We start from the raw sequence: 24,414 nt of genomic DNA, 5'->3' as shown, positions 1-24,414 counted from the left end.
TAGTAATCAATACCTCCACAGCTGAAATCTAATGACCTCAAACTAACGGCCTGGTATCAAACCTGGAGGTTCTGGGGGGTTTCTAATCCAGCGTTGGCCAGATGTGTGGAAGTCAGCTCTCTACTGTCTCTATTGAATAAATCAAAGCGATGGTTTGTTAGTTATGAATCGTACTGCTCTTCTTGGTGAGACACGCCCTAGTGAGCTGGTTGAGGCAGAGACGACTGGTTAGGGTTACTTGTTACCCGTTAACCCTCAACCCGGAGTAGTTCGGGTCAGGTCAGGAGGACCCGGACCAGAACCTCAGTGAGCAGTGAGATTCATAACAGCCTCATTTTAAATTGGCACATTCAATAATAGATAGATAGAATAATAGATAACGTCACAGGTGATTGGATGAGCCATCTGTCAATCAACCTTCAGTGTCATTCTGCTCTTCTTTCTATGCTATGCTAAGCCCACACCTAAGCCCCGCCCCTTAGCTCCTCACAGGACTCTGATTGGTCCGTGCTCTGGTTTACTGGACACAAACACATGACTTGAAGCCCGGTTGACCTCTGACCACGGCCGGCGGCGGTACTGACCGTTTGAAGAGCGGCCCCGTCCTCCAGATGTTGGTGTTCCCCACGCAGCCCCGCGGAGGCTCCGTGATGTTCTCCTTCTCAAACAGCTCCTGCAGAGACTGAGCCACCACGGCCACGGCGTCCGCGATGTGAGCCGACTCGTTCTTACCGTTAATCAGCTGGAGGCCCAGCAGGCCTGCACCACGCGCAACACACACACACACACACACACACACACACACACACACACACACACACACATTCACACGCGCACACACACACACACACACACACACAGAAGAGAGAGGTTACACACACACACACACACACAAACACAGCAGGAGGCGTAATAGTCTGCAGACTGAAAACTGCCCTCATTCATACAGTTAATTAAAAGCTCACACACACTTTAATTAATCTTACGGATGGAACTAAAGGAGTACTTCAGTGTCATTTAAACACACACTCAGGGCTTCAGGCGTCAGGTCAGTGTTCAGTACCACCAAACTGCATGCTGGGAGTTCACTCTGAGAATCACAGCCGTTTGTCTCAGGACAGAGGAAGCCTCACTGAGACGTTATGAACTTTGTTTGGTGTTTTCCTTCAGCAGAAACTCGTCACACTGCAACAACAAGTATCTACATCTGCCTCCATCTGACTGACAGCAGCTGGCTAACTCTGTTAGCATTCCCCAAACAAACTACTGAGAACAGCTGGCTAACTCTGTTAGCATTCCCCAAACAAGCTACTGAGAACAGCTGGCTAACTCTGTTAGCATTCCCCAAACAAACTACTGGGAACAGCTGGCTAACTCTGTTAGCATTCCCCAAACAAACTACTGAGAACAGCTGGCTAACTCTGTTAGCATTCCCCAAACAAGCTACTGAGAACAGCTGGCTAACTCTGTTAGCATTCCCCAAACAAACTACTGAGAACAGCTGGCTAACTCTGTTAGCATTCCCCAAACAAGCTACTGAGAACAGCTGGCTAACTCTGTTAGCATTCCCCAAACAAACTACTGGGAACAGCTGGCTAACTCTGTTAGCATTCCCCAAACAAACTACTGAGAACAGCTGGCTAACTCTGTTAGCATTCCCCAAACAAACTACTGAGAACAGCTGGCTAACTCTGTTAGCATTCCCCAAGCAAACTACTGGGAACAGCTGGCTAACTCTGTTAGCATTCCCCAAGCAAACTACTGAGAACAGCTGGCTAACATTTACTAATGAAAACACTGACAGCAGCTGGCTAACTCTGTTAGCATTCCTCAAACAAACTAGCTAACGGTAACTAATGGATCTACTAGCTAGCGCTGTAGCTAGATAGTACTGCTAAGGTTCATCTAATTAAACCTAACTTGTTACACTAAAGCAGAGCTCATCTTTTCCAATGACGGATGCTAACGGTGTTAGCAGACTGTTGCTCCGTTAGCTGAAGCACCAAATGCAGATTTGTTTTCCTCATAATGTGACAAGTGTCTGATGAAGAAAAAACAACATTAAAATCCATGATGTCACAGTAGTGCTTCATCGGTTTCTTTTCAGGGAATCGTCTCAGAAACAACCTCGGCACCATAGACAAGGGGTGGACACAATAACAGGAACACTTGCACTATCTAATGCAACACAAAGTAGGTCTAGTGAGAGGCTGTAGCGAGTTGTTCATCAACTGTATACAAAACCTGGAAAAGTCTTTAGGAACCCTGGAGAACTTTGGTGAGGTGGAACGTTGTGGTCTAAGTATTCTGGTCCAGGTCTACAGGAGCCTCCACCTGGTCTTTGACCATGAGGATAATAAATACCTCAGTATACACCGGCCATCATATTATATTATTATAATGTATATATATATATATATATTATATTATTCTAATGAGGAATTACGTGCACCTGCTCAGGACCAAATTCTGATGCAAAATGTATTTCAAATAAATAATAATAATAATAATAATATAAATATAATAATCAGAGCATAAATTCTTGCTGGTTTTGTTCCGTTTCAGACGAATATCTCGCCTGTAAATAACCAACAACATCCTGATGACATTCTGGCAAAAATAATTCTCAACTCAAGGTCCACATGATAGATTTGTTCCGGACCTTTCTGCCATGTCTCGTTGCCTTCATCAGCCTCCAACGGGATGTGGCTGAAAGCTCTGCAGTAAATGGAGTAAGTGGACCTTTGAGTTAAGAATGAATGTTCCAGTTCAAACCTGGAGATGATTCGTCTGAAAGCCTGAAGCAGGAGATAATGATAACTGAGTTAAAGTCGAGAGTAAAAAGGCTTCAATCTGAAACGCTTTCCCTCAAAAGAAACCTTCAAAGTTCTCCGACAGACAAAAGCAGCTGAGGGATATCTTCAGAGTTCAGTCCTGCTCCACTCTTAACATCATGATGGATGATTCTTTGACTCATCGATGGGGAGAGACGGGGACGTGTGCAAAAACAACACATCATTTTTAAGAGTGCAGCAGCTGGTGAGGATGTTTATTCTGAGACAACGGAGCGGGGAGCCGATTACCCAGCAGCCACTGCTGTTACTGGCTCACAGGAAGTCCGAAATTTGGGATCGCAGAGGATCTTTACGTGGCCAAAAGTATGTGGACAGCCTAAGTATCATGTGGCACCAGGTTCATGAATGAGCTGCTCTGATGGGGGGGGGGGGGGGGGTCTGGGTCCCAGTCGGAAGTCTGGTTCAGTAAGAGGGGGCTGAGGTCAAACCAGTTCTTTAAGGATCTGCTTTGTGTTAGGGGGACGATCTAAACCAGACCAGGAACCAGACCCTGGCCTCCTCTAGAGGGGCGTCCACATACTTTCATAGTGTAGCTCTGTTTACGTCACGACGTCGTCTGGCCTGCTGGGTAATCAGCTGACTCAATAAACCCCGCCCCCTCCCTGGCAGGCGGGCGGGGCGCCGTGTTGTATGTGGGCGGGGCCTCTATTGGCCAATGGGCAAAGGGCAAAAGCATCAAGCAGGAAACAGGAAGCAGCGGCGGCATCTTACCAGTGTTTGTTCAGACACGCGTCACGGTAACCGTAGCAACACTAGCTGTTTATCAAACACACCTCCCCATCGATCCTGAATAAAGCCCCCCCCAATGATATAATATAGTCTACTGAGAGAACGGGCAGACGGGCGGGCGGACGACACACACTATAGAAAATGAAACAAACAAAAAGATGTTAGACACATTTAAAGCCACACAGTTACAATGAGCCAGAAAAGAAAAGAGCGGTTAGGAACCTTTAAACACGCCGTCGGTTCTGCTCTGAATGTTTAAACGTTCAACCGGCAAGTTAGAAGAAACCAGAGAGAGAAAAACACACCAGGACGCTGAGGAGCTAACTGACTGTGATGAGGAGGAGCGTCCTTCATCAGAGACCTACAGCACGAGCAGACAGAGAGAGGCAGAGACAGAGCGGCCATGTTTCCATCCGACCGCCTCGTCATCATGATGACTGATTGGTTCATAGGGTTTGTTTGTACGCTGGTGGGCTGTGATTGGCTCTCCCTGCCTGTGGTGGGCCTTCCTGTCTAACGAGCCGGGGATCCTGATTGGTTTAAATTGTTTGAGCTGTTTTTGAATTCCAACAACTGACTGATAGCGAGGTTTTTATTTTAATTTTTTTCAGCCATAGCTCTATTTTTTGGGTTTTATGTATTTTATAAAAATACCTTGTCCTTCTTCCTCATAGTCTGCCTCACGTATGTTTGTTTGTATTAAATATCTAAGCTCTTTCTCAACAAAGAATATTTTGTTAAAGGTTTCCTGTTATTATTTTCATGACAGCACCGACAAACCTGCCGTTACAACCTTTTACATCTACACACACATGAAGACACCTGTTCTTCAAGCCAGACGCCTGTTCTTTACACTAGACGCCTGTTCTTTAAACCAGATGCCTGTTCTTTACACCAGACGCTTGTTCTTTAAACCAGATGCCTGTTCTTTACACCAGACGCCTGTTCTTTACATCAGACGCCTGTTCTTTAAACCAGACGCCTGTTCTTTAAACCAGACGCCTGTTCTTTAATCCAGACGCCTGTTCTTTAAGCCAGACGCCTGTTCTTTAAACCAGACGCCTGTTCTTTAATCCAGACGCCTGTTCTTTAAGCCAGACGCCTGTTCTTTACACCAGACGCCTGTTCTTTAAACCATCAATATCTGGTTAGTGAAGTGTTGCTAAGTCTCTTTTCCTCTTGTAGTTTCCACCATGTTTGTCTTCACTTCCTATTTCCTGGCTGCTCTTTGCAAAGCGACCTTGTTTACGTGTCGTCTGCATGAATCAAAACTTCAGATGTGCAGCGACATGCTGACATGCTGATGTGTCTGAAGTCAGCTCAGTGAGAATAGCTTAAAGCTGACGGTACAAATATAGAAACAACAGGAGCGCAGCTCTTGAAGACTTTGGTGTTTATTCTGTGATGAGTTACGTCTCGTGATTCGGCGTGTGACGGCCATTTTAAGAGCTTCATCACAGCTGACTGTGAAGCACCACTGATACAAACGCCTCCACTCTAATTGGACTTTTTGGCAAAACTGTCAGACTTTGTAGAGAATTATCTTGACAGTCGGATGGAAGCAGAGCTGAGAGACGGAGACAGAGAGAGAGAGAGAGTTCCAGAAGAGTGAGGAAGAAGAGAGGTGAGGAAGAGGAGCCACAGGCTGATGTACCATCTGGAGCTTCACTCAGAGCTTTGCCGGTCATCTCTCTCTCTCCGACCAGCCAGACGTAACCAGAGCCGGTCATGTTGAGCTGACGGGCTGCTTTATACACAGCTGCAGCTTCATCCTCACTGCAAACACACACAAACAACAGTTCACACAAATACAGTAGTACTAATAATAATAACTAATAATTAATACTGCCTGGTGACCGTCTCATGTACCCTCACCATCTCTCATGTACCCTAACTATCTCTCATGTACCCTCACCATCTCACATGTACCCTCACCATCTCACACGTACCCTCACCATCTCACATGTACCCTCACCATCTCACATGTACCCTAACCATCTCACATGTACCCTAACTATCTCTCATGTACCCTCACCATCTCACATGTACCCTCACCATCTCACACGTACCCTCACCATCTCACATGTACCCTCACCATCTCTCATGTACCCTCACCATCTCACATGTACCCTAACCATCTCACATGTACCCTAACTATCTCTCATGTACCCTCACCATCTCTCATGTACCCTCACCATCTCACATGTACCCTCACCATCTCTCATGTACCCTCACCATCTCACATGTACCCTCACCATCTCTCATGTACCATCACCATCTCACATGTACCCTAACCATGTCACATGTACCCTCACCATCTCTCATGTACTCTAACCATCTCACATGTACCCTAACCATCTCACATGTACCCTAACCATCTCACATGTACCCTCACCATCTCTCAACCACTTAGCAAAATTTTGTAACAACCGCAAGTCCTTAGATATTACTTAGCAAAAACAGGATAACATAAAACCTTCAGACCTGAACAAATTAAACCAAATGAATAATAGTCTTTGTTAAGTTGCATGTCTCTCTGAAACTCCTCCACCTTCCATGTGGATGTTCGGTCGGTGTTGATGGTAAATGTCGTCCATTGAAGCTGCTATCTTGACCCAGAAAGCTGAGTTCTGCTGCAGGCCTGTGTCAACAATGCCTACATGTACCAGGATGCATTTCTCTGCTGTATCCTCTCCACTAACTACCTCATTTCTTCAGCGTCTACCACTGCTGCTAAATAAACACTGATCAGATCCCCTTAATGAGGTCAGTATCAGCGCTGATATTGATCCAAAAGATCATCCCCCTAGCAACAACATTGAAGTGATTCCATTAGCTAAGCAAGTATACAGCAACATCCCAGCAAACACCCCATAATATGGTAGCTACCTCCCAGATCACCATGGAAACCACCTGGCAACCAACCAAAACACCACAAACCTGGCAGAGAGGATGATGACTCGGGCCTCCAGGTCTTTGGCCTCCAGCAGCAGAGCCGTCAGGTTGGTGTCCGGGCTGAACAGCAGCACCTTCTCCGCCTGGGGGGGGGACACCACACAGGGCGACGGGTGGCAGGGTGACAGGTGGCAGGGCGACGGGTCACATCGTGGGACATTGAGAAACACGGCAGAACAAAACAACACAGGACACATCATAGGATACGCATTATTAGCTGTGAACCACCCCCCCCAGCCGTGACCCCAGCCTCGACCATGCTCCCTCTCACCCACGCCACCATGGGGGGAGGGGGGCGGGTCCAAAAAGTGTTCTGCTGCTGAACTGAAATAAAAACTCAAAAGTCGAAGCTTGAATACAAAGAAAGGAGGGGCAAACGTTGTGCGTGGTGTGGTGGCACATGCAGACTGAGGCGCTTTCAACCAACCAACCAATCAGGGACGTGCATGTTAGAGAGCGCTGATGCAACCGCAAATAATACAAGAAAAAGAGTTTGAGAGGAGAGAAGGAAGAAGGGGGAGGGGGGAGGAGAGAGGCGGATAGGAGGAGGAAGGAGAAAGAAAAAGGAGGTTTGATGTTGCAGAAGGAGCACGAGGATCCTGGTGGGCGGCGTTTCCTCAGATCTGCATACAGAACCAAGCCTCAGCCTGGCTGCATGCAACGCTTTACATGGTAAAAAACTCAGGGGGGGGGGGAGGGGCGTCTCTCCTGCGAGTGTGAACCCATCCCCCCCGGTGTGCAGGAGTCATGAGAAATCAAAAGAACGTAAAGAGATGGTGGAGAAAAGACGAGCCACTAGGATAAGAGTCTATCTCTGGATCGGATTCTGGGGTGGGGGGGTGGGGGGGGGCGGACCGGTGCCGCCACTACCGAGCGAGCTCATTGGTTGGGCGGCGTGCATCAGTTGACCATGCAAGTTTATACCTTGGGCGTTCTCCTGAAGTCAAAGTGGTGTTGGTCGAGGTTTTCATAGTTCCTGTTTTTAGTCTGATGGTGAATGTTGCACAGAGAAAATATGCAGACACAAAGATTACAGACAGTCAGAAGAAATGAGGCCACAGAGCATCCAACAAGACCTGGTCCAAGACCTGGTCCAAGACCTGGTTCAATGTGACGGGACCAGGAGATGCAAACACACCACAGACTGTCTGTCCACCTGTCTGTCTGTCCACCTGTTTGTGAAATATGATCAAATTATTTTTTTTCTTTTTAACCCTAAACATGAAGACGTTGTTGGTTTTTAAAACAAACTTATTTTTAGTCTCAGAGATCAAAATGAAGCTGAAAGTTATTTTTAGAGGCAACGAAGAGCAAAGAACAAAGAAAACAGGAAGCTGTCGACTCATCAACGACATCACAGACGTGTTTGATCATGTGACCTCTGATGACTACACATCATGTGACCAGTTTAGTTATTTCTGTCACCGTGTAGTTTGGTCTCTAGTTAGTTTGAGGCTACGCCAATAAACAGAGTTTATTATTATGATTATGAGACAAGTTCAGGTCCGACAGACTGAAGCAGTCTGAGACCGGCGGTTTGATTCCCTCTGAACACTCTGATGTTGAGTCACTGTGGCGGAGGAGCGTCCCATTAGTCCTCCATTCAATCCGCTCCAGATGTTAATCTCATTAAATATACATTACACACACACACACGCTACCTTTATAAAGCTCTTTACTTCCTGTCTGTTTCAGGCTGAACCTGTTAATGTGTGAAGGTTGTTCTTTAAAAAGAAGTCAAAGCTTCACGCGTTAAAGCTGCATTCTCTCTAGTGTCCACCAGGGGGCGACTCCTCTGGTTGTATAGAAGTCTAGTCTAAAATGACTCTACTTCTCTCTTGATTTATTCCCTCAGTAAACATTGTAAACATGAGTTTATGGTCTCAATCTCTAGTTTACAGTCTTCTTCAATACAGCATGATGTTCATTTAGTACATTATGCTCCATTTAGAGTCAAACAGACCATAAAGCAGGGGATGATTTAGGGGCGGGGCTACACGCTGATTGACAGGTCCCTACCAGAGACGTATACGGCGTCTCTACGTCACTCCTCCTCAGTCCAGATAGTCAGACAGTCTAGAACCTTCTGTAGCAGCTTTGACTGGATTCTTTGACCTCATTCAGGCTTCAGAGAGGTTGAACCGGGTCTTGAGGGTCCAGCTCTCTCAAGGTGTCACTTGAAGGTGAGATGGTGGTGGATCTCTTGGACAGAACGAGTAAAGGTGGAGGATCCCCTTCTTCTGATCAAACTCCATATATCATCACTCCAGAACTTCTAAAGTACCGAAAGCAGAACCGCTAACTCTGGACCACATCAATACTAACGGGTCTTTACTGGTGTTATTTGTTCCCGTTTAGAACCGAGAGTCTCTAGTGATGAAACTCCTCTTCATGAGGTCTCTTAAGTTCTTCGGTTTTGGCCTTGCTGGACTGGAGGGTCTTCCTTGATGCTCTTTATGAGGGTGCACATAGTCTGGAGTCTTGGATGTCCCCTCCAGGATCTGGTCTACATCCTGATCCCTCCTTCTTATTAGAAGCAGGTTTCTCTACTTGTTCCCTCCTCAGGACGTCCCATCTTCATCCGGTGGATCCTCAGATCCTCTGAGTTTTTGGACCCCTTCGTGTCCGTCTGTTAGGACGCTGACCCCCCCTCTGTGTTTGTTTGAATCCCGTCTCCATTGTCTCCGTACATCCGTACCTCATTACTACATTATGAATCAGAGAGATGTTTAATTCACTAACGCTGCGTTCACTTCAGCAGCTTTAACTAACGTTCTGTAATATTCATGTTCCTCCTCCAACATTCATGAGACTCACTGAGGAACTTTTTAGTTTTATCAACTTTTAACTCATCTGGACTCGTTTGACTTCCTCCGACTATAGAACAGGAAGCTGTTTAAACATTTTTCAGTTTAAAGACTTTAAAAACTAGATTCATGAAACGTCCTCATCACAAACTGTAAGTTTAAAAATGAAGACAATATAAAGATAAAAGACTGTGTCACAAACAAAAGTCATAATAAATCCATATAAACTAATAAAACTAACTCATACTGTCATTTATATTCTCCTGTTTTATCTCATTTATGTTCTACATAATAAGTACTTTTTCTTTTAGTACTTAAGTATATTTTGATGATAATACTTTTGTACTTTTACTTGTAACAGAGTATTTCTACATTGTGGTATTAGTACTTTTACTGCATCAGAAGATCAGAGTAGTGAGTATAAATGGAATTATTAATTAACTTTGTTCTGTGTCGTCTTGATGCATCAGAGGAAATCTGTCTGTCTGTCTGTCTGTCTGCGCAGACGAGGACAGACAGACAGACAAACAGACGGTCTGACAGTGAAGCAGGTCGACAGCTGAGACGTGTTTGACTCCTTCAGTGACGAGGAGGTGAAGAAACAACAAACAAGAGGAGGTGAAGAACTGAAAGATGACATGGACAAAAAGACAGAGAAAGACAGGTAGAGACAGAGACACAGACAGACAGGTAAAGACAGACAGACAGATAGAGACAGAGAGACAGACAGACAGGTAGAGACAGAGAGACAGACAGACAGACAGGTAGAGACAGAGAGACAGACAGACAGGTAGAGACAGACAGGTAGAGACAGAGAGACAGACAGACAGGTAGAGACAGACAGACAGACAGGTAGAGACAGAGACAGACAGAGAGACATACAGATACTAAAATGAGAGACAGAGACAGACAGACAGATAAAACTGAAGAAAAAGGAAGTAAATTTAAGGTGTTTTACAGAAAAATACAAAATATAGAAGAACTTAATAAAAAAAGAAGAAGAAAGTAAAACTCCACCAAGACAGAACAAAAAATAACCAAACATGTTTTAATAAATTAAATAATCTTCAAAATACAATGATAGAAAATAAATAAAATCAAGGGACACGTGGAATAAAGTTTATTTAAATATAAGTAAGAGTTGAAGTTCACAAGAAAACAGTGAAGATGTTGAAACTGAGACAGAAACTATATTTAATATCTACAGGTTCTTATTGAGGACCATGACACACCTGGTCAGTCAGGAGGTTCAGGTAACGTCTACTGCCACATGTCTGTTATCAATATATATATACATATATATATACATATATATAGATACACTTTATTATCCATCAGTGGAGTCTCTTTGTCACATTTCAGATTTCTGAGTAACAAACTACAAAAAAACATTCTTGGTGGAGATCAAAAAAACTAAACTAAAGAAGAAGAAAGTGATGAAAGAGAAGCTGCTTTGAAGCCAGAAAGAATATAAAAGCCAGGAGGACGATGGAGGGATGAAGGAGTCATGGAGGGATGAAGGAGTGATGAAGGAGTCTTGAAGGAGGGATGAAGGAGATCAAGATGAAGGAGATGAAGTAAATGAAGGAGACATGAAGGAGAGATGAAGGAGATGAAGAAGAGCAGTTTCAGTTCTACAAACATCTGTTGATGTAAAACATCTCAGAGAACAAATGAAGGGGACTAGTTTACTAAAGGGACCCTGAGACCTGATTTATCTGGGCCAGTAGATCCTGGTAGAGTCTCTCAAACCAACTTGGTCTCAGGGAGTCCAGACCAAGAGACATTCACTGACCCTTTATGAATCAGCCAGAAAAGAGTTTCAGCACCTCAACCAGGAAAGTGAAACCAAGACCCCCTTCTGGATCCAGACCTGGGGGGGAGCTCACCGGCGAGTGTCTGGTGGCCGAGCCTTGACACATGGGGCTCTACATGTGGGCCCACCACACGCTGGCATAGCCATAAGCAGGGACATGGAAATGCAAACCCCTGGCATCGAAGACTGGCTCTACAGATGTGGATCATCACCTCTCTGGTAGGTTCTAGACATAGTTGGGCGCATAGCACTGGTTCTGGAACCAAAGCCCTGGAGAGGGGCTGGACTCTAGCCTTTTCCAAAGATGCCCAAGGTAAGAGGTACCAGGCGGTCTGAGGATCCTCACGAGCCCCCGGCTGAGCAACCGCTGTGGGGGAGTTTACCAGGAGGAACAAGAGGGTTGCCTCTATGAGACCGAGAGTCTTTTAGAGGAAGTCTCTGACTGTTGTTTGGGCTTCTGCACTGGACAGCAGCTCAGAGTACCGGCCTTTTTGGAATCTCTGGGTGGTGTTCTTGAACAAGACTATGGAGAAGGACTTTTCGGCTGGCCTCAAGGAAGATGAGCTACCCCCTGAGATGCTGAAGGTTCTGGACATTGTTGGGCAATCATGGCTGACACATCTCTTCAGTGTTGCTTCAAGATCAGGACCAGTCCCTGTGGGGTGGTGGTTCCCAATTATCTGGGTCTCACACTTATCAGCCATAGATCAGAGTCAGAACCTCCAAGTCTGAGGTTCATGGTCCTCTGCTAGAAACCAGTGGATCGTTCCCTCCTGGTTGGTGAGTGAGTCCCTGCCCCAAAAGAAGGAGTTCAAGTATCTCAGGGTCTTATCACCAGTGAGGGATAAAATGGTTCGGTCTAGCGTCAGCAGTGATTCTCGTAGTCCTGGACCGATGTGGTTCAGAGGGAGATTCTCTAGTCCATCTATTCAGACCCTCAGTGTTCGTCACGACGATACAAGCAGCTGAAAAGATCTTCCTTCGTAGGGAGTCTGGACTCAGCCTTAGAGATAAGGAGAGAGGAGTAGAGACCCTGACCCTTCAAGTCTAGAGGTGGTTCAACATCTGATTAGGATCCTCCTGGATGCCTCCAATTTGGAGGGTTTTCCGGGCACGTCTAACTAGTAAGAGAGGCCCCCAGTAGACCGGGAACACTCTGGAGAGATCATACATCTCGTCTGGTCTTTGAACGCCTCGGGGTTCTGGACTACCTAGCCCCAGAAAAGCTGAATCAGGAGATCAGATGGTCTGCTGGTCTCTTCACAGTCCAGATCAGCTGTCACGTTTGTCTCTGCAGGGTGTTCGGTCTAAAAGAGTCCCCCCTGTGATCCTGAACCATTTAAAGGTTCCGGGAGACACCAACTGACAGTAGAGACAGGGGTGTGAGCGGCACGTTAAACTAAAGATATCTCCACACTTTGTGTATTTTATTGATATAAACAATAAAAAAATATACAGAACTGTACTATTTTTAAACTGCTGGATGTTCATAAAGATGTTCATAAAGACACAAAAAATATAAACATCCATTCAGCTTTATAGAAGTGAAACCGCCGTCATAATAGAGTGAACTGATGGAACAACACACACACACACACACACACACACACACACACACTGCAGCTCATTGATTGTCATGCAATGACCAACAAACACACACCTGGATTAGAACAAAGCACAGACACACAACACATGACGGTCCGCACACACACCCGGTAAGCCTGTGTGTGTTGTATATGTGTGTGTGTGTTACTGTGTTAGTGTGTGTGGGCTGTATATATGTGTGTGTGTGTGTGTGTGTGTGTGTGTGTGTGTGTGTTAGTTTAGCTCACCTTGGTCTCCCTCTCCTCCTGTGTGTGTGTGTGTGTGTGTGTGTGTGTGTGTGTGTTAGTTTAGCTCACCTTGGTCTCCCTCTCCTCCTGTGTGTGTGTGTGTGTGTGTGTGTGTGTGTGTGTGTGTGTTAGTTTAGCTCACCTTGGTCTCCCTCTCCTCCTGTGTGTGTGTGTGTGTGTGTGTGTGTGTGTGTGTGTGTGTGTGTGTGTGTGTGTGTGTGTGTGTGTGTGGGTGTGTTAGTTTAGCTCACCTTGGTCTCCCTCTCCTCCAGCAGTGTCTCCAGTCTCTTCTGAGCGGCTCGTCCTTCGTGGTCGTCGCTGACGATGAGGATGATGTGGTTCCACCTGAACTCCCTCATCAGGTCGAACCAGACGTGAGCCTGGTGTGAGTACGGGGGCACCGTCCTCAGGAAGGACAGGTGGATGCTCTGAGGAGGAGATTATCGGTCGGTCAGAGAACAGACCAGAGAATGGAGTTGAAACAATCTGGCACCTGTTGTGAACAGCTGGGTTTAAATACAGGTGAGGTCTGATGAGCTAATGGAACAACAACACAGGCGGGAGACTAAACAAAGACAGCAAGTAAAGTAACTGAGGAAGCATGGGTAAGTGAATGACAAAATAAAACAGGAAGTGAAATTAACGAGAGTTCATGGGAGTCGTCACAGTGATGATGGTAGAAAACAAACATGAATATTATGTTTCTGTCTAAAACTGCACAGAGACAAAAGGTAACGAGTGTGAATGTTCTATTCTAATGAGTGTTAGCTTAAGTAACTAAACCATCCACCATGTTGTCAGAGAACCAATCAAACCAGTAGAGACCGTTGTTGGGTCAGTGGTTTCCAGAGACAGTCGATCATGAATAATTCAAACTATCTGATGTGTTTGTGGTTGAACCAGCTCGTCTTGACATGTCATCTCAGTAGAAGTCAATTTGCTGCTGGTGACCACCTGATAAACATGTAAATATTTCATCAGTTAACGGGAGAGTAACTCGAGCGTTGTTCACAGGGAGTGCTCTGATATTCTGGGATGTTCTGGGACTGATGACACTCTCAATTATTTCATCAATATTCTAAAAAGTGAGAGAGACTCTGAGAGGTTTCCAGTGGAGACCTGGGACAAACTGGGCTGAATATTCTACAAGCTGCTTTTAAAGGAGCATGAAGGCAACACAGGAGAGTCCATATTTATATATGTTATGTTATAATGTGATAAACACCTGGCTACAAACCATAAAGGACGTCTTTATATTCTTAAAAACACAAAAAATAAATCTGTTCAATAACAAACAAAATAAATAAGCACAAAGAACAGAATACAGAAAATAGTCAAACAAAACACCAACAAATGTTCAGTTACAAAATACTGAAACAAGTGAGAGATAATAGAATATTCTTTAAAATGAGTCCAGACTGTGAATATGTTTAAGAAGAAGAAGTTATTGTCACTCAATCTCATGTTCAGACTCAAACCAACAACCTTTGAGGTCTTTACACACTGGGGTCATTAATATATATGTCCATACATTGATTTTTTTACTGGCTCTTGAGCGTCACTGTAAAATCCAAACGATGCTTCTTTAGTTGAATCTGTTTCACTGATGGATGAGTTTGCTCTGCCGGGTCAGTGTTTGATGGTCGGTCGATAAAGAATGTGAGAGGACCCGGGATGAAGCCCTGAGGAACACCACCATGTAGAAACCCTTCACCTGAAAGCACCATGAAGGTGTGAAACCTTCTCACGTTTACACAGGTGTTCCTGTGATGCTGTAGAAACAGGGGTCGGGTTACCTTGTCAGAGTAGATGGACATCCGTGTCGTCAGACCGACCACGGGGATCCGGTAGAAACCAGCGGTGTAGGAGACGGGCGTCGGAGTCAGGTGGTCGTTGGACTGAGGAGGGTGGCTGACCAGGATCGCATACACCTACAGAGGAAGATTGATTGTAGTTATATTGTTTCTTTACTCAAATAATTATATGGAACAAAAGCTAACTAATTGTATTAACTTAAGAACAAATTAGACTTTTGTCATTTATCGGACAGCTTTAGTTTCTTTAAAGATTAAGATTTTTTAACAAAAAACATTTAGAAAAGTTCAACTGAAGCCATAAGTCAATCAATCAATTAATACAATTAATAAATGTAAAAATATTTTTCCTGTAAAAACAATTGCTGGTTCCTAAAGTAATAATGTTAATAATGTTAATGTATGAGTAAAAATGTTAATGTTAATGTATCAGTAATAATGTTAATTATGTTATTAATGTTAATAATGTTATTGTATCAGTAATAATGTTAATGTGTCAGTAATAAAGTTAATGTTCAGTAATAATGTTAATAATGTTAATGTTCAGTAATAATGTTAATAATGTTAATGTATCAGTAAACATGTTAATGTTCAGTAATAATGTTAATAATGTTAATGTATCAGTAAACATGTTAATGTTCAGTAATAATGTTAATAATGTTAATGTTCAGTAATACAGTTAATGTTCAGTAGTAATGTTAATAATGTTAATGTTCAGTAATAATGTTGATAATGTTAATGTATCAGTAAACATGTTAATGTTCAGTAATAATGTTAATAACGTTAATGTATCAGTAAACATGTTAATGTTCAGTAATAATGTTAATAATGTTAATGTTCAGTAATACAGTTAATGTTCAGTATTAATGTTAATAATGTTAATGTTCAGTAATACAGTTAATGTTCAGTAATAATGTTAACAATGTTAATGTTCAGTAATACAGTTAATGTTCAATAATAATGTTAATGTTTATGTTTATGTATCAGTAAATATGTTAATGTTCAGTAATAATGTTAATGTTCAGTAATATTGTTAATAATGTTAATGTTCAGTAATAATGTTAATGTACACATTGTGAAAAATGTCACTTTGGGTAATTGTGATTTCATTTCTCACTAATTTTACAAACCAAACAATAAATCAATTAATAAAGAAAATAATCAGCAGATTATAGTTTAAATTGTCTTTTATTACTTTGTGGAATTAGTATTTTATTATTTGATGTACCAGAATAACTGAATAACTTCTACATCACATGTAGAGAAACTGAAGTAAATACACTGTTATATATTGTGTGTGTGTGTGTGTGTGTGTGTGTGTGTGTGTGTGTGTGTGTGTGTGTGTGTGTGTGTGTGTGTCTATAATCCCTCCATCTCTCCTCTGGGAGGATGGAGGGATTATATCTCAGTTTCTGCAGAGAGAGGATGTTAATCTGACGTCCATTTCTATCTGTCTCTGTCTCTCTGTCTCCCTGTCTGTCTCTCTCTCTCTCTCTCTCTCTCTCTCTCTCTCTCTCTCTCTCTGTCTCTCTCTGACAACCAGTCTCTCTTTCTCTCTCTCTCTGTCTGTCTGTCTTACTGTCTCTCTGTCTCTCTCTCTCTCTCCATCATTCTGTCTGTCTGACTGTCTGTTTCTCTGTCTCCCAGTCTCTCTCTCTCTCTCTCTCTCTCTCTCTCTCTCTCTCTCTCTCTCTCTCTCTCTCTCTCTCTCTCTGTCTCCATGTCTGTCTCCCTGTCTGTCTTTCTGTCTCTCATTCTGTCTGTCTGACTGTCTATCTCTCTCTAGAACAAAGTGTCTGTCTGGTCCATTGATGCCATGTTGGCCTAATTTCTTAAACAAAGGAAAAACGTTCCTGAATGATGTTGAATGAGAAAATATTTCTGTTTCTGTGTTTGTTAATATTTCTGTTTTATTGTAGGAATGAAATAACATTTTGAATGTTTAAACTACCGTCAGTGAAAGTGAACATTCCCTACAAAATAAAAGCCTTGTTGTTAGATCTCGTCTTTACTAGAAGAGACCAGTAAAGACTGACTGGTTTCATAAAGACATCATGAAGACATCCTGACTGGTTTCATGAAGACATCCTGACTGGTTTCATGAAGACAACCTGACCGGTTTCATGAAGACATCCTGACTGGTTTCATGAAGACATCCTGACTGGTTTCATGAAGACAACCTGACTGGTTTCATGAAGACAACCTGACTGGTTTCATGAAGACATCCTGACTGGTTTCATGAAGACAACCTGACTGGTTTCATGAAGACAACCTGACTGGTTTCATGAAGACAACCTGACCGGTTTCATGAAGACAACCTGACCGGTTTCATAAAGACATCCTGACTGGTTTCATGAAGACATCATGAAGACATCCTGACTGGTTTCATGAAGACATCCTGACTGGTTTCATGAAGACAACCCGACTGGTTTCATAAAGAAATCCTGACTGGTTTCATGAAGACATCATGAAGACATCCTGACTGGTTTCATGAAGACATCATGAAGACATCCTGACTGGTTTCATAAAGACATCCTGACTGGTTTCATGAAGACATCATGAAGACATCCTGACTGGTTTCATGAAGACATCCTGACTGGTTTCATGAAGACAACCCGACTGGTTTCATAAAGAAATCCTGACTGGTTTCATGAAGACATCCTGACTGGTTTCATGAAGACATCCTGACTGGTTTCATAAAGACATCCTGACTGGTTTCATGAAGACAACCTGACTGGTTTCATAAAGACATCCTGACTGGTTTCATGAAGACATCATGAAGACAACCTGACTGGTTCCATGAAGACATCCTGACTGGTTTCATGAAGACAACCTGACTGGTTTCATGAAGACATCCTGACCGGTTTCATGAAGACATCCTGACTGGTTTCATGAAGACATCCTGACTGGTTTCATAAAAACATCCTGACTGGTTTCATGAAGACATCATGAAGACAAACTGACTGGTTTCATGAAGACATCCTGACTGGTTTCATGAAGACATCATGAAGACATCCTGACTGGTTTCATGAAGACATCCTGACTGGTTTCATGAAGACAACCCGACTGGTTTCATAAAGAAATCCTGACTGGTTTCATGAAGACATCCTGACTGGTTTCATGAAGACATCCTGACTGGTTTCATAAAGAAATCCTGACTGGTTTCATGAAGACATCATGAAGACAACCTGACTGGTTTCATGAAGACATCCTGACTGGTTTCATGAAGACATCATGAAGACAACCCGACTGGTTTCATGAAGACATCCTGACTGGTTTCATAAAGACATCCTGACTGGTTTCATAAAGACATCCTGACTGGTTTCATGAAGACATCATGAAGACATCATGAAGACAACGTGACTGGTTTCATGAAGACATCCTGACTGGTTTCATAAAGAAATCCTGACTGGTTTCATGAAGACATCCTGACTGGTTTCATGAAGACATCCTGACTGGTTTCATAAAGACATCCTGACTGGTTTCATGAAGACATCCTGACTGGTTTCATAAAGACATCCTGACTGGTTTCATGAAAACATCCTGACTGGTTTCATGAAGACATCCTGACTGGTTTCATGAAGACATCATGAAGACATCCTGACTGGTTTCATGAAAACATCCTGACTGGTTTCATGAAGACATCATGAAGACATCCTGACTGGTTTCATGAAGACATCATGAACACATCCAGACTGGTTTCATAAAGACATCCTGACTGGTTTCATGAAGACATCCTGACTGGTTTCATGAAGACATTCTGACCGGTTTCATGAAGACAACCTGACTGGTTTCATGAAGACATCCTGACCGGTTTCATGAAGACAACCTGACTGGTTTCATGAAGACATCATGAAGACATCCTGACCGGTTTCATGAAGACATTCTGACTGGTTTCATGAAGATAACCTGACCAATTTCATGAAGACATCCTGACTGGTTTCATGAAGACATCCTGACCAATTTCATGAAGACAACCTGACCGGTTTCATGAAGACATCCTGACTGGTTTCATGAAGACAACCCAACTGGTTTCATGAAGACAACCCGACTGGTTTCATAAAGACAACCTGACTGGTTTCATAAAGACATCCTGACTGGTTTCATAAAGACATCCTGACTGGTTTCATAAAGACATCCTGACTGGTTTCATGAAGACATCCTGACTGGTTTCATGAAGACAACCTGACTGGTTTCATAAAGACATCCTGACTGGTTTCATGAAGACATCATGAAGACATCCTGACTGGTTTCATGAAGACATCATGAAGACATCCTGACTGGTTTCATGAACACATCCTGACTGGTTTCATGAAGACATCATGAAGACATCCTGACTGGTTTCATGAAGACATCATGAAGACATCCTGACTGGTTTCATAAAGACATCCTGACTGGTTTCATGAAGACATCATGAAGACATCCTGACTGGTTTCATAAAGACATCCTGACTGGTTTCATGAAGACATCCTGACTGGTTTCATGAAGACATTCTGACCGGTTTCATGAAGACATCCTGACTGGTTTCATGAAGACATCATGAAGACATCCTGACCGGTTTCATGAAGACAACCTGACTGGTTTCATGAAGACATCCTGACCGGTTTCATGAAGACAACCTGACTGGTTTCATGAAGACATCATGAAGACATCCTGACCGGTTTCATGAAGACATCCTGACTGGTTTCATGAAGACAACCTGACTGGTTTCATGAAGACAACCTGACTGGTTTCATGAAGACATCCTGACCAATTTCATGAAGACAACCTGACCGGTTTCATGAAGACATCATGAAGACATCCTGACCGGTTTCATGAAGACATCCTGACTGGTTTCATGAAGACAACCCAACTGGTTTCATGAAGACAACCCGACTGGTTTCATAAAGACAACCCGACTGGTTTCATAAAGACATCCTGACTGGTTTCATAAAGACATCCTGATTGGTTTCATAAAGACATCCTGACTGGTTTCATGAAGACAACCTGACTGGTTTCATAAAGACATCCTGACTGGTTTCATGAAGACATCATGAAGACATCCTGACTGGTTTCATGAAGACATCATGAAGACATCCTGACTGGTTTCATGAACACATCCTGACTGGTTTCATGAAGACATCATGAAGACATCCTGACTGGTTTCATAAAGACATCCTGACTGGTTTCATGAAGACATCATGAAGACATCCTGACTGGTTTCATAAAGACATCCTGACTGGTTTCATGAAGACATCCTGACTGGTTTCATGAAGACATTCTGACCGGTTTCATGAAGACATCCTGACTGGTTTCATGAAGACATCATGAAGACATCCTGACCGGTTTCATGAAGACATCCTGACTGGTTTCATGAAGACAACCTGACTGGTTTCATGAAGACATCCTGACCAATTTCATGAAGACAACCTGACTGGTTTCATAAAGACATCCTGACTGGTTTCATGAAGACATCATGAAGACATCCTGACTGGTTTCATGAACACATCCTGACTGGTTTCATGAAGACATCATGAAGACATCCTGACTGGTTTCATGAAGACATCATGAAGACATCCTGACTGGTTTCATAAAGACATCCTGACTGGTTTCATGAAGACATCATGAAGACATCCTGACTGGTTTCATAAAGACATCCTGACTGGTTTCATGAAGACATCCTGACTGGTTTCATGAAGACATTCTGACTGGTTTCATGAAGACATCCTGACTGGTTTCATGAAGACATCATGAAGACATCCTGACCGGTTTCATGAAGACAACCTGACTGGTTTCATGAAGACATCCTGACCGGTTTCATGAAGACAACCTGACTGGTTTCATGAAGACATCATGAAGACATCCTGACCGGTTTCATGAAGACATCCTGACTGGTTTCATGAAGACAACCTGACTGGTTTCATGAAGACAACCTGACTGGTTTCATGAAGACATCCTGACCAATTTCATGAAGACAACCTGACCGGTTTCATGAAGACATCATGAAGACATCCTGACCGGTTTCATGAAGACATCCTGACTGGTTTCATGAAGACAACCCAACTGGTTTCATGAAGACAACCCGACTGGTTTCATAAAGACAACCCGACTGGTTTCATAAAGACATCCTGACTGGTTTCATGAAGACATCCTGACTGGTTTCATGAAGACAACCTGACTGGTTTCATAAAGACATCCTGACTGGTTTCATGAAGACATCATGAAGACATCCTGACTGGTTTCATGAAGACATCATGAAGACATCCTGACTGGTTTCATGAACACATCCTGACTGGTTTCATGAAGACATCATGAAGACATCCTGACTGGTTTCATAAAGACATCCTGACTGGTTTCATGAAGACATCATGAAGACATCCTGACTGGTTTCATAAAGACATCCTGACTGGTTTCATGAAGACATCCTGACTGGTTTCATGAAGACATTCTGACCGGTTTCATGAAGACATCCTGACTGGTTTCATGAAGACATCATGAAGACATCCTGACTGGTTTCATAAAGACATCCTGACTGGTTTCATGAAGACATTCTGACCGGTTTCATGAAGACATCCTGACTGGTTTCATGAAGACATCATGAAGACATCCTGACCGGTTTCATGAAGACAACCTGACTGGTTTCATGAAGACATCCTGACCGGTTTCATGAAGACAACCTGACTGGTTTCATGAAGACATCATGAAGACATCCTGACCGGTTTCATGAAGACATCCTGACTGGTTTCATGAAGACAACCTGACTGGTTTCATGAAGACAACCCGACTGGTTTCATGAAGACATCCTGACCAATTTCATGAAGACAACCTGACCGGTTTCATGAAGACATCATGAAGACATCCTGACCGGTTTCATGAAGACAACCTGACTGGTTTCATGAAGACAGGACGAGTCATGTGACAGGTCATGTGACAGGAGCAGGTCTCACCTGGTTGGAGATGAGGTCCTCACAGACGGACAGGGCCATCTGGATGGCGTTGGGTTTGTGGGTGACGGAGATGGCGTTCATCTTGAACTTGTCCTTCCCGTAGAGAGTGTTGGCCTGGGTCACCGCCTCCTTGAACACCTGCTCGTAGCGTTTCTGACTCAGCACGGCGCCGATGTTCACCAGCCGAGGCTCGCAGCCGCCGCGAGCGACGGAGCAGCACTGCAGCACGGCGAGGAGGAGCACGCCGCGAAACTCCACTGAGGAAGACGAGGAGGAGAGGAAGGTCAGAACAGACTCCAGCGCCCTGAGCTAAATGCTAACATCAGCACAGCAGCTATGACGTTCACCAACATGAGCTCAGTAAACACAGCTGAGGCTCATGGGAAGCCTTCGATGATGAAAGTATTACCACATTAGTGTTGATGAACCACGTGGTAGTTCAGTCGTGACGCTAGCGTGACTAAAAACATGGAGGAGAAACATCAACACGTTACAGAACCGACACACAACCGACACCATGTCAGAGCCATGGGTAAAGACACATCAACAACAACAACACAAATGTAAAGGTTTGGATCGTGTTCTAGAACACGTGGACGTCTCTCGTAACTGTGTGAACGTTATGTTCGCCGTTTTGTCCGTCGCCATCTTGTTTTTAATCAACCAGTGAACAGGAAGTGACCATATCTGGACTGAGGAGGAGTGACGTAGAGACGCCGTATACGTCTCTGGTAGAGACCATAAAGCAGGGGATGCTTTAGGGTGATTGACAGGTCTACCAGAGACGTATACGGCGTCTCTACGTCACTCCTCCTCAGTCCAGATATGGTCACTTCCTGTTCACTGGTTGATAAAAACAAGATGGCGACGGACAAAACGGCGAACTAAAGGCTTCAAAACGTCTCCAACCAATGAGAGACGTCCCCATGAAGACGTCCACTTCTTATATGAACTGGACGGTGACACACAGCTAACAAGCTACGATAGCTTCCTCCATTTTGGAATCTCCGTCCAATCAGAAGACAGCAAACCACCGAAGTTGAACACTAAAAACATTCATCATGTAAACTTAACCTCAAACCAACAGATGTCAAAGTGAAGCCACGCCCACCACCTGCCGTCTGATTGGTTCTTAAACAAACTCCAACTGTGACAATAAACTCCTTATTGAGACTTTAATCTTTGTTCAAAAACTCTGACCTGAGTTCTGATTCTGATGTTTTCATGTATTTAATCTTCTTTGAGTGATGATTATATAACAGAATATTTAATCTGAGTTATAATCCACAAAGAGCAGAGGAAGAACACAGAGGATGACGAGCATTAAGAGAACAACAACAACAACATGATGATGATTCTATTTTATATTCATTTATTTATTATTATTATGTTTCTGTTTGTTTTAATGGAGGTGATGACGAGGGCTCCATATTAAATGTCCTAAATTATAATAAATATAATAATAAAGACAAAGATAATAATAAATATAACAATAATAAATATAATTATAATAAATATAATAATAAAGACAAAGATAATAATAATAATAAATATAATAATAAATATAAATATAATTATAATACATATAATAATGATGAATATAGTTAAGTCAGACTCACTGTTTTCTCTGCAGACTCTTTAATTAAACCCTCTCTGGTTCAGCTCTCCGTCGGTCTCCTGTTGATTTCACCGTCTGTGATGTATGATTTTACCGGGGATTTCTCCCGGTGCTCCCGGTAAACCAGAGCCCGTCACATGTCCTCTCTCCGGTTCTGGTTCTCTTTTGTTCTTTTCTTTTGTTATTAGTGAATAAAATGACGTCGTGCTCCTCTTCCTCACCGTCTCCCCGGAGGACCGAGCACTGATTTCTTCTTCTGTGGTGATGAAATGTTGTTTGTTCTCAGTTTAAACGTGACATTGTTGATTCCGTCTCGCGCCTCGTCCTGTTGATTCACGCGTAGCTTCATTCAGCAGAAAGAAATCATCAATAAATATGATTTTTATTTTCCTGCTTCATTAATTCATCGGTTCTGATTTTTAAAGCTCGTGTCCGCCGCTCGGGTTTCTCTCCTTTTCACGCTCGCGGACTTCCAGATGACCTGAAGCTCGCGAGCCCGCCGGTCCGTCCTTGGAACCTGACGCTCGCTCCCGCTCGCTCTCAGCCCGGAGGAGAGGAGGCGCGCGCGGCCGCTTAGAGCGTGTGCACGCGCTTCTTCTCCGGTGTCGGTTGAATTAATGAAGTGACACGTGCTCGTCGCGGCGCGCGCTCACAGACATACCGCCACACTGTGAATGTCACATTGAAATTAAACATTAATATTTAATAAATGATTTCAGTTTGTATCCGGATACAATCATTACTTAATTTATTTCATCAAACAAACTCAATACAATCACTTAAAGGTCCATTGAGTAGATGTTCTGGAGCTTTCTATCACATGACATGGTCTTCATCTGATGAGACGGTCCAGAGGGACAACGTTAAATACAAACAATAAATATGATCAACGAGCTGAAAACATTCATCATTCATGTTGGATTCATCAAAACAATCTGTTGATATGCATTATTCATGTTTGTTTATGAAGTAAACATGTATGTTGATAACCTATTGATAACTCATTGCTGTCAGAAACTCATGTTTCTACTCATGACATGTTTCAGACGTATTCAAGACCTT

General features: G+C 43.3%; 1 protein-coding gene across 1 annotated transcript in view; it reads right to left on the bottom strand.

Moving 5' to 3' along the window:
- The window catches only part of grin1b (glutamate receptor, ionotropic, N-methyl D-aspartate 1b), a 49,892-nt gene extending 26,022 nt beyond the window's left edge, over positions 1-23,870 (bottom strand). Inside the window, exons 1-8 of the mRNA XM_068703061.1 lie at positions 23,354-23,870; positions 21,735-21,991; positions 14,791-14,925; positions 13,246-13,422; positions 7,464-7,526; positions 6,525-6,622; positions 5,239-5,360; positions 585-759 (exon numbers count right to left, since the gene is read on the bottom strand). Coding sequence (XP_068559162.1) covers positions 585-759; positions 5,239-5,360; positions 6,525-6,622; positions 7,464-7,526; positions 13,246-13,422; positions 14,791-14,925; positions 21,735-21,991; position 23,354 — 1,028 coding nt within the window. The 5' untranslated portion in view covers positions 23,355-23,870. The remainder of the gene's footprint in view (positions 1-584; positions 760-5,238; positions 5,361-6,524; positions 6,623-7,463; positions 7,527-13,245; positions 13,423-14,790; positions 14,926-21,734; positions 21,992-23,353) is intronic.
- Positions 23,871-24,414: the final 544 nt, after the last annotated feature.

This window comes from Cebidichthys violaceus, unplaced genomic scaffold (genome assembly GCF_023349555.1).
Source record: "Cebidichthys violaceus isolate CVI_PGR_0920_01 unplaced genomic scaffold, fCebVio1.0.p SCAF_9, whole genome shotgun sequence".
NCBI lineage: Eukaryota > Metazoa > Chordata > Actinopteri > Perciformes > Stichaeidae > Cebidichthys > Cebidichthys violaceus.
The sequence above is the reverse complement of the archived record's forward strand: the minus strand, read 5'-3'. Positions and strand labels throughout refer to the sequence as shown.